This window comes from Bombus impatiens, unplaced genomic scaffold (genome assembly GCF_000188095.3).
Source record: "Bombus impatiens unplaced genomic scaffold, BIMP_2.2 scf_0664, whole genome shotgun sequence".
Lineage (NCBI taxonomy): Eukaryota > Metazoa > Arthropoda > Insecta > Hymenoptera > Apidae > Bombus > Bombus impatiens.
Window position 1 is genome coordinate 438,416 of NT_177083.1, and position 16,903 is coordinate 455,318.

General features: G+C 35.3%; 1 protein-coding gene and 1 long non-coding RNA gene across 10 annotated transcripts in view; both read left to right on the top strand.

Moving 5' to 3' along the window:
• Positions 1 to 16,897, top strand: part of LOC100749653 (diacylglycerol kinase theta) — a 42,924-nt gene extending 26,027 nt beyond the window's left edge. For 4 of the 9 annotated variants that reach the window (XM_012389775.2, XM_003492163.3, XM_012389778.2 and 1 more), the window contains 12 exons: positions 1,824 to 1,955; positions 2,026 to 2,160; positions 5,161 to 5,278; positions 5,361 to 5,548; positions 6,004 to 6,216; positions 6,296 to 6,430; positions 6,721 to 6,895; positions 7,295 to 7,614; positions 7,794 to 8,082; positions 8,429 to 8,588; positions 8,922 to 9,029; positions 13,105 to 16,897. In XM_012389775.2, coding sequence (XP_012245198.1) covers positions 1,824 to 1,955; positions 2,026 to 2,160; positions 5,161 to 5,278; positions 5,361 to 5,548; positions 6,004 to 6,216; positions 6,296 to 6,430; positions 6,721 to 6,895; positions 7,295 to 7,614; positions 7,794 to 8,082; positions 8,429 to 8,588; positions 8,922 to 9,029; positions 13,105 to 13,218 — 2,087 coding nt within the window. In that variant the 3' untranslated portion in view covers positions 13,219 to 16,897. Of the gene's footprint in view, positions 1 to 1,823; positions 1,956 to 2,025; positions 2,161 to 5,160; positions 5,279 to 5,360; positions 5,549 to 6,003; positions 6,217 to 6,295; positions 6,431 to 6,720; positions 6,896 to 7,294; positions 7,615 to 7,793; positions 8,083 to 8,428; positions 8,589 to 8,921; positions 9,030 to 9,971; positions 11,209 to 13,104 lie in introns of those variants that run through there. The other 5 variants (XM_012389777.2, XM_033322735.1, XM_033322736.1 and 2 more) reach the window with 2 other exon arrangements.
• LOC112213441 lies at positions 2,271 to 3,383 on the top strand. The gene is made up of 2 exons (XR_002947343.2): positions 2,271 to 2,826; positions 2,994 to 3,383. It is a non-coding gene; the product is annotated as an uncharacterized LOC112213441 (long non-coding RNA).
• Positions 16,898 to 16,903: the final 6 nt, after the last annotated feature.

Below are 16,903 nucleotides of genomic sequence, written 5' to 3' on the forward strand. Positions count from 1 at the left end.
TCGAATGGAATTATGCCGATTTAAATGTGTCGAACGCGTTAATTGTAATTCTACTCCTCATTGGTGATCATCGACACTTTTATTTATTTATTACCTTCTTTTCCTTTTCAAGAATTATCGATACTATATCAATGGAACATTGAACGATATCAATATTATTCGATGACTGATCCGGAAGATTGTAATCAAAATTCATTAAAGAAACGAGAAGGAATAGAAATATCAAATTTATCAAAATTATGACACGGACTCGCTTTAAGTTTCTTCCTTGTTTATTACTTGCATAAAATAAACGAAACAGGCTTTTACAACTGCTTCGTCTGAGATACGTAAAATAGCCTCGAGACAAAATTATGCACTAAAGTTTCAGAATATCTCACATCGTAAGCTTCACTGATATTACGTAATCCAAGCCACCATGTGTCGATATCAAATTGATTCAGTTCCGTATACTAGCGCTTCAATAATAGCAATAATACCAATCTGTAGTACCTTTGGTACAAACGTCCAAGTCGGATGACACGTTTGATCCGCTGTACTTCCGTATGATTCCCGTAAAAGAACTTTGAACCCGGAAAGTGTCATAGCTACTTTCTATAGATGCTTTCTTACCATACACCATTAATGTTATCTGAGTAATGATTGCCAAGCGTATAAATATATTTATATATATATATATATTTATATATATACGTATATATGTATATATATATACATATATTGCATCTTTTAATGGTAGTTGAAAAAAAACAATAAACGATACGATGCATTTATCTTACACCTAAGTACAGTAGTGTTTGCTTAAATTACAATAAGTCAAGAATTTGTATCGTAATTCTCAGCACACGGGTATAGTGATTTCGTTCTGGAAAAACTCTTGAATGTGTTGACGAAGAAAAAGAAATAAATCCAGCGACAACAAGGGAGAAAGATATGATAATAGATCATTCCATAAGTAATACGGTTATTTGTATAATGTTACAACGTAAAAATTATATCGTATTCATTGGCGAAGAATGACAGATAGTTAGTGTTCGATTTTAGAAATTCCTGAATGTAAGACAAAAGACGAAATTACTTATGGGGAGACCTTTTCTTGCACGGTAATTTACCACAGATAATTCGATACTAATAAATCGACGAGTTGAAAGTTTTCAATTCTAGACTTCTTTTTTATAATTTCATAATTCCTTTGTCAGATACGGTAATTATAATGAACAATTTCTCATCCGTAATCTTCGCTAGTAATTTACTAAATAATACAATTTACTATTAAACTTGCCACTGTCAAGCAAGGGTATTTATTAATATTAGTAACTCGTAACCTGTGACTTGTGTAAAATTATTAACAATATCAGTTCGATCGTGCATCGATGCCCCTGATATATTTCTCCCTTACTCTCGCTGTAATTAATTCGTTCCTCGTCGATAAGTTTAAGCTACGATCGCAGCGATCGATTCGTTCTTCGACGAACCGTCCCGTTCTTCTTACTAACAAAAGATCTGAAGAACGACGTGGCAATTGTCGTAAGTATCTTCGTATCTGTTTCTCGCGACATATTCGTGAAAACGTTAAGTTGATAGGAAAACGCATTCGCTGTAATCGTAGTCTTAAACTACACTGGCAGAGAGTATAGTATGAAAGAACGAGCTCGAAACACCGAATAGGCGTTCCAGTTAACCACCGTAACAACTTTATTGGAATTTAAACGTGCGCTACTGTATCGCGATGTGCTGTACGATGCTATTAAGTTCACCAGCTGATACGTCAGTGAGCCTGACTCGCCTAAGCTACAGGAACGAACGTCCGATTTCTTTTACAGCGCGAAGCATATCGGAAGAGTTTAGCAGCGGAGATACAAGGTATCGTGACAATGGCGAATCAACGAGTAGCACGCACAGTCGTGATCCGCGTTCTCCAAAGGAGAAAGAAGATAAAGAAAGAGGTGACGAAGGTATTTCAATACGTTTCATGTGACTGATCCTCCATGGTCGACCTGTTACCGATCTCCCTTATTTCTATAGAGATGGTCAAGGTGTACGACGGCGACAATTCCCTCAGACGACGGATATTTCGCGTGATCTCGGTGCCCCGGCAAGCTACCACCGAACAGGTCCTGACATCAGCACTTCGTGCATTTCATATTACGAAAGATCCTAGTACGTATGAGATATCTTCTCTTAACCCTGTAGCCGCGACTGATTTTCATATCGGAAAATCATATTCGTTGTAACCGTAGTCTTAAATTACACTGGTGGTGAGTACTTTATTTTTAAGGAATTTAAATGTACGCGTATCATAACGCCTTGTAGGAATTTTCTGTACAAAAATCGTTTAAAGTTATATGGGGTTGTCGTAAGAAAAATAACGTGACCTGACGAAATTTGCAGAATTAATAGATATATTTATTAATGGAACACGTAGATGCGATTTGAGCATCCCCCACGACTGAAAGATTAATCTTTTCGCTCTGGATACGTCATAGAGGAACAATCGAAAGTATAAAATATAAAGCTACAAATTGTTAAGCTTTATAATTATCAGAACGACATATGAATCGTTATGTATCTTCCGCTTGTCAAATTTATTATACGAGGAGCATTATACTAACTATGTTAACCAATAGGTGAATAACTGTATCCAAAATCCATACGACTCGTTTTAAAATTTGGAAAACGACATAGTTGTTGAAGCACATCGAATAAAAATGTTGCCGTGCAAGGTAACATGAAAGACAACGTGCATACGAGCATTGTTTATAATCTTGGATTGCATGAAAATATAATATTGTAGCGCTGGATGATTACGTTACGGTTTTCTCGTTAGTAAATAGCGAATATTTACACATTTACGAGAAATTTAAAAGTACAGGAACCTACAGAGTATGTACTAAATAATATACAAGTATACAGATATGAAGTATCTAAAACAAGATACTTATTATAATATTTAGCAAGTGAAAGAAATTTCTATATATGTTTCATTTCCTTAGTAATTTTCATGAAATTATGAATTTGCATGAAGATCAACAGTCTGTTCATTAGTGCTATTAACAGGAGATAATTAATGAGGAACACGGAATATTTCTAGTATTTTAGTTTCGTGTTTGATGAATCTTCCTTTTTTGGATACAAGACTTGACGAGTTAAAAGTGTTTCTCTTATTTTACTCTTTTATGTGATTCTTGACTCTGAAAATGGAACACTTGTAGTACACTATGCAGTGAAATGGTGATAATTAATTAACAGTTTTTACTAATAAAGTTAGAATATGGCAAAAAACTATGACAAATGAAAATGCTATGACAATCGCGGTTTACCTCTGTTGTACGAATGTTAGTTTGTTTGTTCTCTTTATTAGGAAAAGTTCAGTTATAATTTAACACATATAAAAAGTTAAACAAATTAATTCTGTATCACGAATATGAATTAAACTTTGCTCTAGACTATGAGGAATGGGTTTCCTCTAAATATATATTTTCATTTCAATCTATAATAGAACGAAGCGTTATTATAAAAATGAGATTTCAGAATGAATTGCATCTGTATTAACGTGGCCTACTGTATTTATCGTTGGTGTGTTCTTTGAGTTTTTCCATCGATAACAAATTGTTTAACTTTGAGAAACACACGAAATAATCGTTATTGACATGTCCCGTTTTTTGTTCCAATTTTTTGCCACTGATTTCGTTAAAACGAAAATAAGATTCGGGACAGATTCAGGTCAAAATGATTCGAAGACCGCAGCAGGATTAAAGGAAAGAAAAGAAATAATCGTAAACAAGTTTTGTCGCAAATTTATGTTAATAACTTTCAATTAGGTTTACATGTATATTTGTTATCAGCAATTCTAATCATTTTATCAATGCCATATAACGAATAAATGTGTGACTATCGAACAGATTTTCAAATAAGTATTATACTGTCAGGGAGAGTATATTCGTCGAGAGTATATCGATAAGGCTTAACACGCTGTGAATTGTTTAGAAAAATGATGTTTTTGGGAACAAATTTGCACGCACGTATGTGCGTCAATAGCATTTACGTGAACTCAATCTGTCGGATGTATCTATACGCCCACAGTAACAAAACAGTTGACCATTATATTTTACTCCTACGTAAAGATCAAACTGACAACTGCAAACAGAATAGTTTTGTATCAATGGAATTGTTCTTCTGTCATATATTTCATGCTAAATGTTTGTCTCTCCCTCTATCTGCAAACTCAATTAGAGATGGAATCCCGTTAATTCTAAACTGTGAATAGATGAAAAAAGATATAATATTTCTATATTCGATCATGCTATTGTCCTGAGTGAACAATTAAAGATATTATTTAGATTTCAATCTCATACCACTTGATTTCGGAATGTTGCGATTAATTCAAAAAGATCATGACGTATTAATTACAATAATATTACAATTATTCCATTTGAAGTTTAGCCATTATAAAATATTTTGCTATTATTCGAAAGTAGAAAACATTCTATTTACCATCGATCGAACAAAGTGAATAGACATCACAAATTTAATAATTGCTGTGTTACTACGACTTCTTAATAATAGCTTCACGCAATATCATATAATGGAAAAAATCTTTATTGTAATCGGTGATGAAAAATTTACACTTTGAAATTGAAATCCCCTTGCAAATAAATACAAAAAGAAACGTTCTCTCTGAAAATTTTCACTTACTTTCATTGAAATTCATTTCAAGGATTATCTCGCTCCAATTGAAAGATTATATTTCTTTCATCTGTATTTTAAATAATTACAATTACATTCCCATTATATATATTTCGTAATCATATTTCACTTACATTTCTTAACTTATCGCAATTATATTTCAATTGTATTCTCTATAATCTAATCTGATTTCTGTATTTCTATCCAATTTCTCAATTAATATTATTAACAGTAAATATGTAACAACGATACTACACATCTCATTATAGCTAAAACAAGAAGAAACTGAACAAATACATTGCAATTATATTCCAATTATACCTTCTATGATCTAATCTAATTTCTGTATCTCTATCTAATTTTTATATTTATATTGTTAATGGTAAATATGTATTAATGATAGTACACATTGTATTATAATTGAAACAACAAGAAGTTTAACAGTACATATTTCTATTTCCTCAAAAAATTCAGCCAACTTTTACCTCACCGACCTGTATGCCACGGATGAGACTGAATTATGCGATCCAACTCCGGTTCTAAACTTGAATCGCAAAGAGGGCAAACGTCCGGCTGTCTTCTTACGGTTCAAGTAAGTTTCAATCTAGAAACTTTGCAATGTGTTCGAACATAGCCTATAGAAAATCGATTGAAATATGACCTGATAATTTCAGGGATAGCGAAAGCGGACAGGTACGCGTCTATCCAGGCAAACTACAGGTGTCAGAGTCGTTCTGTATGGTATCTGTCACAGAAGCAACAACTGTTGCGGACTTAATCGAAGAAGCGCTTCAGAAATTCGGTTTGCAAAATTTTAAATCGGAAGATTACAGATGCAGCGAGATTCTTCTGGATCGCGGTGGTAAATCTCAAATTCAATCTGAAATTTTAACTCGCTATATGAAAAATTGCATTCAAAGTAGAATTGATTAGTTAGTAAACGTTATTGGCGATGGAACTAGACTCGAGTAGGTATAATTATATTTTAAGACATATACGTCTGAAGATATAATTTCATTCTTCGTTCGTTTCCAGGAACGTATTTTGTTATATCAGATGAATTCATATATTCGTACGCATTTTTGTATATCTGTTGAAAACAGATATATAAAAGTTATTTTACAGAACTAGAATTTGAAAGCCACAAGGGAAAATAATAATTACCGTATTTCAAATTAAAGTAGATCTTGACTTCGTATTTTTATTGTTGCTTTGTTATAACTAAAGATATTCATAAACTTGTGGATTGATTCGATACTATTTGATAATTATAATCAGATATAATTGTATACAAAAATTATTATTACGTTTATCTAGTCACTGAAAGAGTTTTGGCTCGTGACGAGAAGCCATGGGAAATCATGAAACAACTGGGCCAAGATTCGATCAGGCAAATGGAGTTGATGCGATTTTACCTTCAGCTGAAGCAAGATCCCCATGGCCCTAATTTAGCTTTGTTCGTCGGCAATTTGCCACCAAACCTCTCTGAAAGGTGTTACGAAAACATGTTGACCGAGTTCTTAGGCAAAGGTAATTCTTTCAATATCTAAACGATACTTCACGATAATTCATTTCACGTGTAACGATCGCTTGTTTCGAATATTTTCAGAAAATAAATTCTCCTTTATCGGTCCAATATACTATGAATATGGCTCGATGGTAATCATTTACGAGGACTCGAACAAGGCAGTCACGGCGTTGTATACGTTGAGAGAATCAAAATATGAGGATAAACATCTTTTGGGTATTTTTATTCTATCTAGTTTAATTAATTCATTGGCGTGCACAGGCTACCTATGGTTTCTTGGTAAAATCTAATTTATTAATTCTCATTCTTTCTAATGTTTCGCACTTCACACGTTGGAAGACTGTAAATGAGAATTGCGAACAAAAAACAAAATGTTGAGAAAAAATTTAGTAAGATATTCTGTAATATCTAGCGTTAAAATATTAATATGGCAATGAGTTAACATTATACATGTATGTATAAATACTTTTTGTACTATAGTGGCCTTAATATTTTTGTTGTTGTAGTCATGCTATTACCAAGTATCGAGCCAAGCATGGTGCCCCCAGGGGTACAACCTTTACTCGTTTTCGTGAACGTGAAATCTGGCGGTTGCCAGGGACTTCAATTGATCTCCAGCTTCCGAAAACTTTTGAATCCGTATCAGGTGTTTGATCTCGACAATGGAGGTCCACTTCCTGGGTATGCAAAGAACAAACTATACAATTCTAAAAGTGTTTGATAGCTCACTTCTGAATTAACAGGTAGATACTCGTAATATCTATCTGAATATACTTACTTAATATTTACCTATAATTTATGTTAAAAACACAATGTCATATCTATTTTGTAATTTATAACATACATTGAATATTATAGAATACTTTGTTGGCAGTTTACCAGATTTTAGAAGTATTATGAAACAACATACCTTAGGAGTAGTTAAAATGTGCAGTTGTAAATGAATTAAGATTGATTTGGAAAGATCTGGTAGAATTGAAATCGTTTAATTAAAATTTTCTAGAAGTAAAAATAGAGAAGAATTTAGTTCTAAGATAGTAACTATAGTAATTTAATATAATTATCATCGTTGTATTGCAGTCTCTACGTTTTCCGTCACATAAAGGATTACAAAATCTTGGTTTGTGGTGGTGATGGAACGATAGGATGGGTCCTGCAATGTTTGGATAACGTGGGACAAGACAGTGAATGTTCCTCACCTGCTTGCGCCATCGTTCCCCTAGGAACCGGAAACGATCTCGCCCGTGTCCTGTGCTGGGGTTCCGGTTACACCGGCGACGAAGATCCCTTGAATTTACTCCGAGACGTAATCGACGCGGAGGAATCCTTATTGGATAGATGGACCGTTGTATTTCATACAGAAGACAAGGAAGATAAGCAGTCGGCTACCAATACAGGAGGTGAGTATCATTAAAAATAATTTCCATCGTAAAAATAATTTCCAACTAAAGAAATTACGAAGTTGATTTAACACGTAAAAATTATAAATCACGAAACATTATGAAAATTATAATACGCTATGAATACGAAGGTGTCAAATGAATATGAAATACGAATATTTTATACGTAAATATTACAGGCGCAGGTGCTACTAGCGAAGACAATACGCAAATACTCGTGATGAACAACTACTTTGGTATCGGTATCGACGCCGATTTGTGCTTAGACTTTCACAACGCAAGGGAAGAAAATCCGAACAAATTCAAGAGCAGATTGCGTAACAAGGGAGTATACGTGACAATGGGTTTACGAAAAATGGTGAAACGGAAACCGTGCAAAGATTTGCATAAAGAAATTCGATTAGAAGTGGACGGCAGAGTCGTTGAATTACCTCAAGTCGAGGGAATAATTATCCTAAACATTTTAAGGTGATTCATTCATTAATAATTTAATAACGTTTATGCAAATTTCTACCTTTTTTTGGAACACTACCAAAAAGATGAAACCTAAGCAAGGATTTGTTTCACTCACTATTTGAACAAGCTTTCTACTTTGAACATGTAACATTTGTCACAAATTATGCATAAAAATCCACGATCCAATAGTAATTATCTAAGTAGGGAGTTTATTAATCCTTCGATGGTTTAATAAAATGTCGATGAATTGAGAATTAATGACTTAGAGCTCAGATAATAATATTTTTATCGGCAAGATAAATATCACATATACAAAGAATGTACAATTAAATTTCATTTAAAATCTATCATATTGTAGTTGGGGTTCTGGGGCAAATCCCTGGGGACCAGATACGAAGGAAGATCAATTTTATACACCGAACCACGGAGATGGAATGTTGGAGGTAGTTGGAGTTACAGGTGTAATACACCTTGGACAAATTCAATCTGGTCTTCGCACAGCTATGAGGATAGCGCAGGTGAATTTAAATCCTGTTCTTAGCTTTGTTAGGACATTTTGCAATACATAATGCAGCCGTAGATCCCAATTGAAACGAAAATTAGAAATAAGATCTTCGTTGTATATAAAGTCGAATAATTAGGACGATAAAAATACTCAGTGTGTACATATAGCATAATATACGTATGTACTATGTGTTTCAAAATTTAAATACTTGTTACTTTAAGTTTTGAGTTTCCAACAAATAATAGTATTAAGCCTAATGGCAAGTATGAGCAAGTAATTTTTTATTTTATAAATATAATATGATACAGTGATATGATGCAAGAAATTGGTTTTGAATGTTTCATAGGGAGGACATATAAAAATTTATTTGCACTCTGATATACCAGTACAAGTGGACGGAGAACCGTGGGTTCAGAGTCCAGGGAATATTGTAGTTTTGAAATCAGCGCTAAAGGTAATCTTTTTACAGGCACTCGTAATGAACCCATAATTCTATCGAAATACAGAACGGAACGGATGCAACGCATCCAAGAAATTTTTTAATTTTCCGCTCTTCTTCTATCTCATTTTCACACGTTACATATTCACGGAAATTGTGTCACATTTGTAAGTATAGTTTGTTTGCTGATTCGCGTAAATCAATTTAATGGAAACTGAGATATCGATCTATTTTCTGATTTGACATTCATGAACGCCCACGCGCGCGAATAATACCAAGCGTAATCTTTTTAACTGGAGTATAAAACTATGAATTATTTATTATTTCTTCGGATACACAGCCCGTAACGTTTTCCTAAAGATCAGAACTGCAGCCTGGATTTCGTCCACTCGTCTTGAAACATTGAACTTTACTGACATTTCAAATTCAGACCTACAATCTATTGAACGATCCAGCTACTCGATGAATCTCTGATTATCTAAATTTCATTGTTTGACATTTCAAATTATCAAACTGTTCGAATTGACAAATTTCGAGCGATAAATTATACATTCAGTTTTTATAAATTTACAATTTTACGTCAGATAAGATAATCAGCTAACTTGTAATTCATCAAATTTACATGATCTCGTTTATTTTACTACCGATTTAATTACTATTATTAATTTACGGTCTCTAAAAATTTGGCTAATCATATTACTTCAAATTTACAAGAGAACTCTGATAGCCCATGAAATTTCGATAGAACGATGGAGCCTATCTATCTATTTGTCGCACGTTGACTCTCTGCAGGATCTTGCATCTTTACCTGCACTATCTGCTAGATCTAACTTGCCATGACGCTCTACTCAGACACCATAAGAGCGTGATCCAACCGCTGGTGTCCGGCAGCGCATGCATTCCCACCCCTAATCGCACACAAAAACTAATGTCTCCTTGTTCCTTTGTTCGCTCCAGGCTACCATGTTGAAGAAAAATAAGATCAAGCGTCGGAATACCGAACCTTCGATTCCACCCGCTAATGGGGTGGGGAGCAAGAGCACGGACGAGTGTAGCAACAAAAGCTAGAACGCAGTTTCTGCGGTCTATGTCGATCGATTAGACACGAAATTTTCAATTAGTGCTCCGCCTAGGCTCCACCTAGTATCGTGTACTATTGCTGCATACGATACAGGGGAGTTTCGGTGCGATCATTACGATAAAACACAAACACACACGTACATGTACTTCCTATGTAGTAAAACTCCATTCGATGTTTCCGCCGCATGTAGCTCTCTGTGCCAGTATCGTCGATGTGTGTGGATGGACGATAAATTTTTGGACAGCGTCAAAGTCTCCTGACTCTCAAGATTACATTTCCAAGGCCATCTGGTTTCGAATAGAACCAGAATGTCGTGGCTTTCTGTTTGGTTTTTAAGATAGTTAGCATCAAGGTTCCATGACTTCCAAGAGATCTTCTTTCCAATCGAAAAACCGGTTACCAGAAAAATTGAAACGCAATTTAATCCCGTGGCATTGACCGTAGTATTGGTTGTATTACCAGAATCGTCGTAATAACGAACTCGTAAATTGTTACAGAAACTTGATGAATTTGCAAATACATTTTTATCCGGAGGTTTTTGCCATTCCATATTTTGATGCTTTGGTCGTCGATGGTTCTAGCGTTGAATAACGTATTGAGTATCAGGAAGGTTTTAAGATCTTAAGATTTTTCTCTTATCTGTATGATTTTGATAATAGTTTTAAATTTTAATTAAAGTTATTTACTTCACGCATGATGTAACGTGGAATTTGTTGACTCAACGTTGTCAGATCTTAGCGTCCAAGAATTTATCAATTACGCTCACGCCTAAATGTTCAGCGCAATTCAAGCTTGCCGTAAAACAGTGTTGTGAAAAGTTAAAGGTTCGACAAAATTTTATCAATATTTTAGAAATATTATACGATAAGCAGTGACAATCATCCTGTACTTTGAAGAAAAATGAAAGAAAATATACATATATATTCAGTGTGCAGTTGAAAGCTATATACAAATGAGCAGGTAATGATTGATTGTAAAAAAAGAGAAATGAATATACAGAATAAACTTACTTTGTTCGAAGCTTAATTTTCGGAAAACATCGAATTTAGAAATGTGGTGCATATATATATATACAGTTATGGCTATAAGTATAACTTTCGATCGCATCCTGTATATATTTTAAAAATCTTATAAAACCTATACATTTTCGCAACACCGTACATGATTTTATTATTCTCGTTCTTTCAAATGGTGTTTCCCAGCTTCAGTAATGAACGCTCGAAGGATCTTACACATTTTTTTAAAAGAGTATGATTTATTTTATCGAACCATCATTTCTAAGTAATATGTGAAACATATTGAAGTATAAAAAGAGTCTCATTAGCAAAATCTCCAGCTTATTAATTGGTAGGCGCGCTTATTTTTACGTTAGATATACAGGGTGTTTTTTCAAATGATATTTTTCTAAAACACGCAATCCATGTATTTACACGTGCTTTCCTCATCATTCATACGCTAAATGTTGCAAAGTTACATCTTTATCTTTACTATCTACCTTTTATCTCTAATCTAATCGTTTTTACACACAAGTACCTCGATATTTCTTTATAATAAAATTATCAATTGCATAAAAAGATACAACATATGCTTCAGCGAAAAAAAGAAGAGAATTGAAGATTATCTTCAATCTTTACAACACCATTTCCGATGCAAACACACGATACACTTTCTGAAGTCAGTTTGTCTTTTTTTAATACAATTTTATTTTCAACCTCTTACGTTCTAAAATTATCGCTTAGCTCAGTTGTATGAGACAGCCTGTATATATATAAGTATTTTGCTTACATTTTTGCTTATCCGAAATTTATACATAATTTGTTTCCATAATCTCCAAGCGGAAATTAAGGCAGATAATGAGCTAAACGATATTAATCGTATCGTTAATCAATCGTTTAAAACCCAACATCTGAACATTGACCCTTCGAGCGTCGATTAATTTTTCATTTTACTTTTACAATAGAACTCTATTTATCTGAACTCCGTTTATTGAAACGAAATTTTAATCAATTAACTATGGAAAGAAATCATTTACGTAATTACTTCAACTCGCACAAATTGAACTAATGTTATTTGCAAAATTGCACAGGCTACAAGTTACAAGTATTCTACACGAACACTCGATATATAATTGTAAAATCATGCGACAAAAATTGTTAATTCGCTAATAGTCAGCAAATAGTCAGCATCAGTCAGCAAATAATTTTGCAAGAGAATTCCTTTTATCTGAACGAGAAATTCTGTCGGTCCGAAAGTATTGGAACACCTACTATATATATTCATTACAGAACTCTAACAAATTTCACGTCATCCGTTTTTCTAATTAATCGATTAATATAATTTACGACAAGTATTAATTAATTTTACATATGATTCGAATAAAGTAACTGAAAACTAAAGCAATGAAAAGTCAATGGGTATTCTAGTACTTCAGTTTCTTTTTTTTTTTTTATTATTTAATTTGTACTTTACAATTTGTCCAGCTGGACATTCGGTAAATTATACTTCAGTGGTTGCAAAAAGTACCGACGTACGTCCTTATCTTCCAATGGCGCGTATTTTATCAAGCTCTGCGTGTTTCATTTCCATAGCGTGCAATTTTTCCAGTCATACGAACGTATCATTAAACGATAGAAAATGAAATAACACTTGGATCTAATCGACCAGCATGTAAATTCTCTAATAAGTACAACGATGTGCGAGTTGTTTTCGTGTGCGCCGTTGTGGCCGGTATTACAATAAAGCGAAAAGAAAAGTAGAATAAAAAAAATCACCAATCTCTGTTATACGAACTAAAGAATTAATCTTTACCATTGCCGGTTCAGATAAATAGAAATCTACCGGACTACTTGTTTCATTGGCATCCTTATCTCTCAGTGTTTTGGCCCGTGGAATGTTCTAGCTGCGTTTAACCGAACATGTCGTTTCACTTTGGTCACTTGGCATTGACATATTACAATCTCTATATTTGTTCCTTTGTGCGCGCCCCCTTGTGATCCTGTCCCTTCCTAGGCCACGATGCTGAAGAAGACCAAGGGTAAAATGAAACGGCGTAACACAGAGTCCAGCATGCAGCTGGCACTTCAGGCCACGTCCTCGAACGATACGGAGTCTGAAATCTTCTGAGTGAGCGAATGTTGTCCCTCGTACAACCAGAACGAGGATGCCACGCCATGAGTACCACATATTTTATGAGTACCACGCACACGCAAGCGGCACGGTTTTGACACAACACGCAACAAACGAAATCGGCCTCGAAATTCGTCTGACCACGGTCACGCACTGTACGAACTTATACGTAAGCACAAACAGAAACAGCAGCAACACGTATATACCACATACGCGAGACATAGTACACATATACAGAACAGAATCTACACACGTACGTGAATACAATTGTCTTTGATCACAAAAGAAAAAAAAAAAAAAGACGCAAGTAGAACCGCTCCAGGAATAAAAGTAAAAAAGAAAAAAAAACAAAAAAAGAAAATATGCCAGGATAAATCACGACGCGCTGCGAACTGAAGCTGTGACTGTTAAGAATAGAGAAGAAAGGAAGGAGGAGAAGAAGAAGAAGAAGAAGAAAAAGAAGAAGAAGAACGAGAACAAAAATGCTCGTCCAATGGACAACTTCATTATAAACTCAAGTAATCTTTAATGTCCCTTTCCGAGTTGCTAGAATGAAATAACTAGATCTCATTTTTAAATGTTAATAATCATTATATAGCATTGTACGTAGCTTTGATCGATATTTTTTTAGTAAAGAAAAAAGCGAGAAAACAAACCAGAGACGAGGGTGAAGAGAAGAGAGCGAGAGCGAAAGACGAGAGTGAGAGAAAAACGTGTCGTGCGTATGTAAAAGAAGAGAGCGTGAGAGAGAGAGAGAGAGAGAGAGAGAGAGGATGAGTGAGAAAGCGAGCGAATCAAATAAAAAAAAAAAAGAGTGAAAGAAGGAGTTATACGCGATAGAGTAGTAAAAAAAAAATCACGAGATAAAGTTACCAAAGAAAAGCAACAGTATTGAACGAAGTTTCTCCCCTGTTTATTCGCTTGACAGCCATACATTGCGCATTTACGTTGTATAGTTGGTTATTTAGTCCCGAAAAACGATCAAAGGAAGTGAACTGTAAACTGTACATGACATTTCGTATGGTATTTTACTAAGTCACAGTAAGTATCACGATACGAAACCCGTAATCACGAATATCGAATAAATACAAAATCAGTTGTTATTAATATAATATATATATATTAAAAAATATAAATATATATATATACATAAAATATTTATGATTAAAAATATTAATATATTTACAAAAGAGTAATGTATTAGTATTACGATTTTAAGTTGTGATAACTGTTGTGCGTCTGGCTGCTGGGCAGTCTGGAATTTATAAGAAAGAAAAAGAAACAAATACCAGTGGCAGTCAGTTACACATTTCATAGAATACGAGATAATAAAACAAAACAAAGGAAAAAAGAAACGAACAAAGAGGAACGAAAACGTGGAAACGAGAGAAAACTTATCGGAGAAGGAAAAGGGTGAAGATGTAACGCGTTTGGTAGACGTTAAAACGGCGGTGGAACGTTTTTGCCAACTCGTCTCGACTGTAACCGAGAGCACGACGATTTCATACGATTTTCCGAACAATTCGTCGAAGCTGAAAGAGATGTTCGAGGGCGACTTGGCAATGACGTTCCCCATTTTCTGGCTCCGGCAAAAAAGCTCTTCTCAAGAAGAAAGAATTTTTGCCGCAGCCACCGGTATTGCAACACATTCCACTGATAACGTGGTTCGAGAGCAAAAATGGACACACATGTACATTTCTAAACTATGCCAAAAGGAACTTCTAACGTGTTAACACTTTCAACGCTGTTTGAATCACCTCTCGATACGCAGGGCCGGTTCTGGTTGGAGGAAAAGCAAGAAAACCAAAAAAGAAATAGCAGAAGGAGAAGATTGGCGAAGCGTTTACAGAAACGTCGAGCTTTCCAGAAACGATTTGTATACGCAAAAAGAAAAAGGAAGACAGTGAATTTTGAAGAGGGGCTGTTCGATTGACTGTAGGGAGTGAACGAACGCATCGTCGCGGTCGTATATAACGTCGTGGATCGTGTTCATATTGGACCTTTCATTGGCATCAATTCGATTAAGAGACAATTCTGGTGCCAAACAGTTGTATATAATACTGTAAATGTAGGACTAAAAACGAGAGAAAGGAGAAAAGAAGCGAAACAAACGAATCGTTATTCCGAGTGGCGGAGAAAAGATGCTGTTCGTTACATGCCGGACATTTAAGGAATAGAAGAAACGATCGTCCCTGTTAGGAATATTAATACTAAGGGAATGGTTTTGGGGGGGGAGGGGAAGAAGATAAGCAAAATGAGAGAACAAAGATAGAAAGGAAGGGAGATTAAAACGTGTCGCGCGCGTTTCGATCGATCGAAACATAGCAATTCGATCAATTCGACAATTCGTTTCGCGCGCGAACCGTCGCGTCAAAAGTACGGAAAACGTGTCAAATGGTAATAGAAGATGTGCGCGAGGTCTTTTAATTTTCCGTTTTTCGAGACGAGACGCTTGTAGAAATACGCTCCTGCATCTCTTATAGCTACTTTGTAGGTCTTCTCAATCATGAGGTATCCGATCGCACGGAGAAAAAAAAAGAAGAAAATGAAGAAACATTTCGCCAGAGCACATGCAAAATTTTCCTTCAACCGGGAGACCGGTCATTGCCGGATGAGACTATGGTCTCCCATCTGTACGAAACGATTCCCGACAACCTGCCAATGATGCATGGGCTTAGTCGGTCATGGTCAACATCCGGCAGACATGAGCATAATCGACGTATCGGCGGCAGATTGAAATCGCGAGTCCGTTTGTTAATCTGACCAAAAAAAAAAAAAAGCTCTAGTGTATTCGCTGTTGCTATAAACCAAAAAAAAAAGATGATAGAGGAACCACATTAAGCTATGAACAATCTACGTATAATGAATGTATGTGCTATGGAAAACAAAAAATACGCTAGCTGTTACGACTGAATTCGTTTCCTGTCCTTTCGACACACGTATACACACACACGCACACAGATACACGCGGTTACACACAGAATACACGGATGAAGATCACGCGAGAGTATCTTTTACGTACGCGACACAAAATCCGAGTTTAACATATTTTTGCTCTTCATTTTTCCTTTTCCTTTTTCCCGTCACCTGCGAACTCGCTGCGAATTATAAAAACGAATTACAAAGCGACATACACACGTGACATACACGCAGGATACGTACACAGAAACACAGAGCCTTCCTCGGTTTTCACGTTTCCATTGTATTCGTAGATCATAGTGTTCCCGAGAAACGCGGTTCCGTAAAATTATTTTCTATCGATTAGAGCGAAAGAGCGTATCGTAATCATCACGGGATCGGATGTGACACGTTTTAGGGATGATTTCTTTCCCCTATCGAGTAAATATCGCTTTTCGTTTCTTTTTTCTCCATGCCCCCAGATCGTACACACGCCTGTATTATCGTTGTAAGCCGAAAGGACACTTGCTGTGTGATCGAATAGAGAAAATTCGTTGTGTAATTACATTTGTCGATGTATCACGCGCACACTGCTGTGGTATACCGAATCGAATTGTTACCGAGTTTAACGAGCTTTCGTTTTCTCCTGATTGTATTGTTTCAGACGTGCGCAAAGCACGCGTTACTGTATCCGCGGTGGGCGAGGTTTTTGTTTCAATCATGTCTTGGCGTGTATTACGGAAAGAGTGGAATATTACATAAATTAATGTACACATTATCTGTG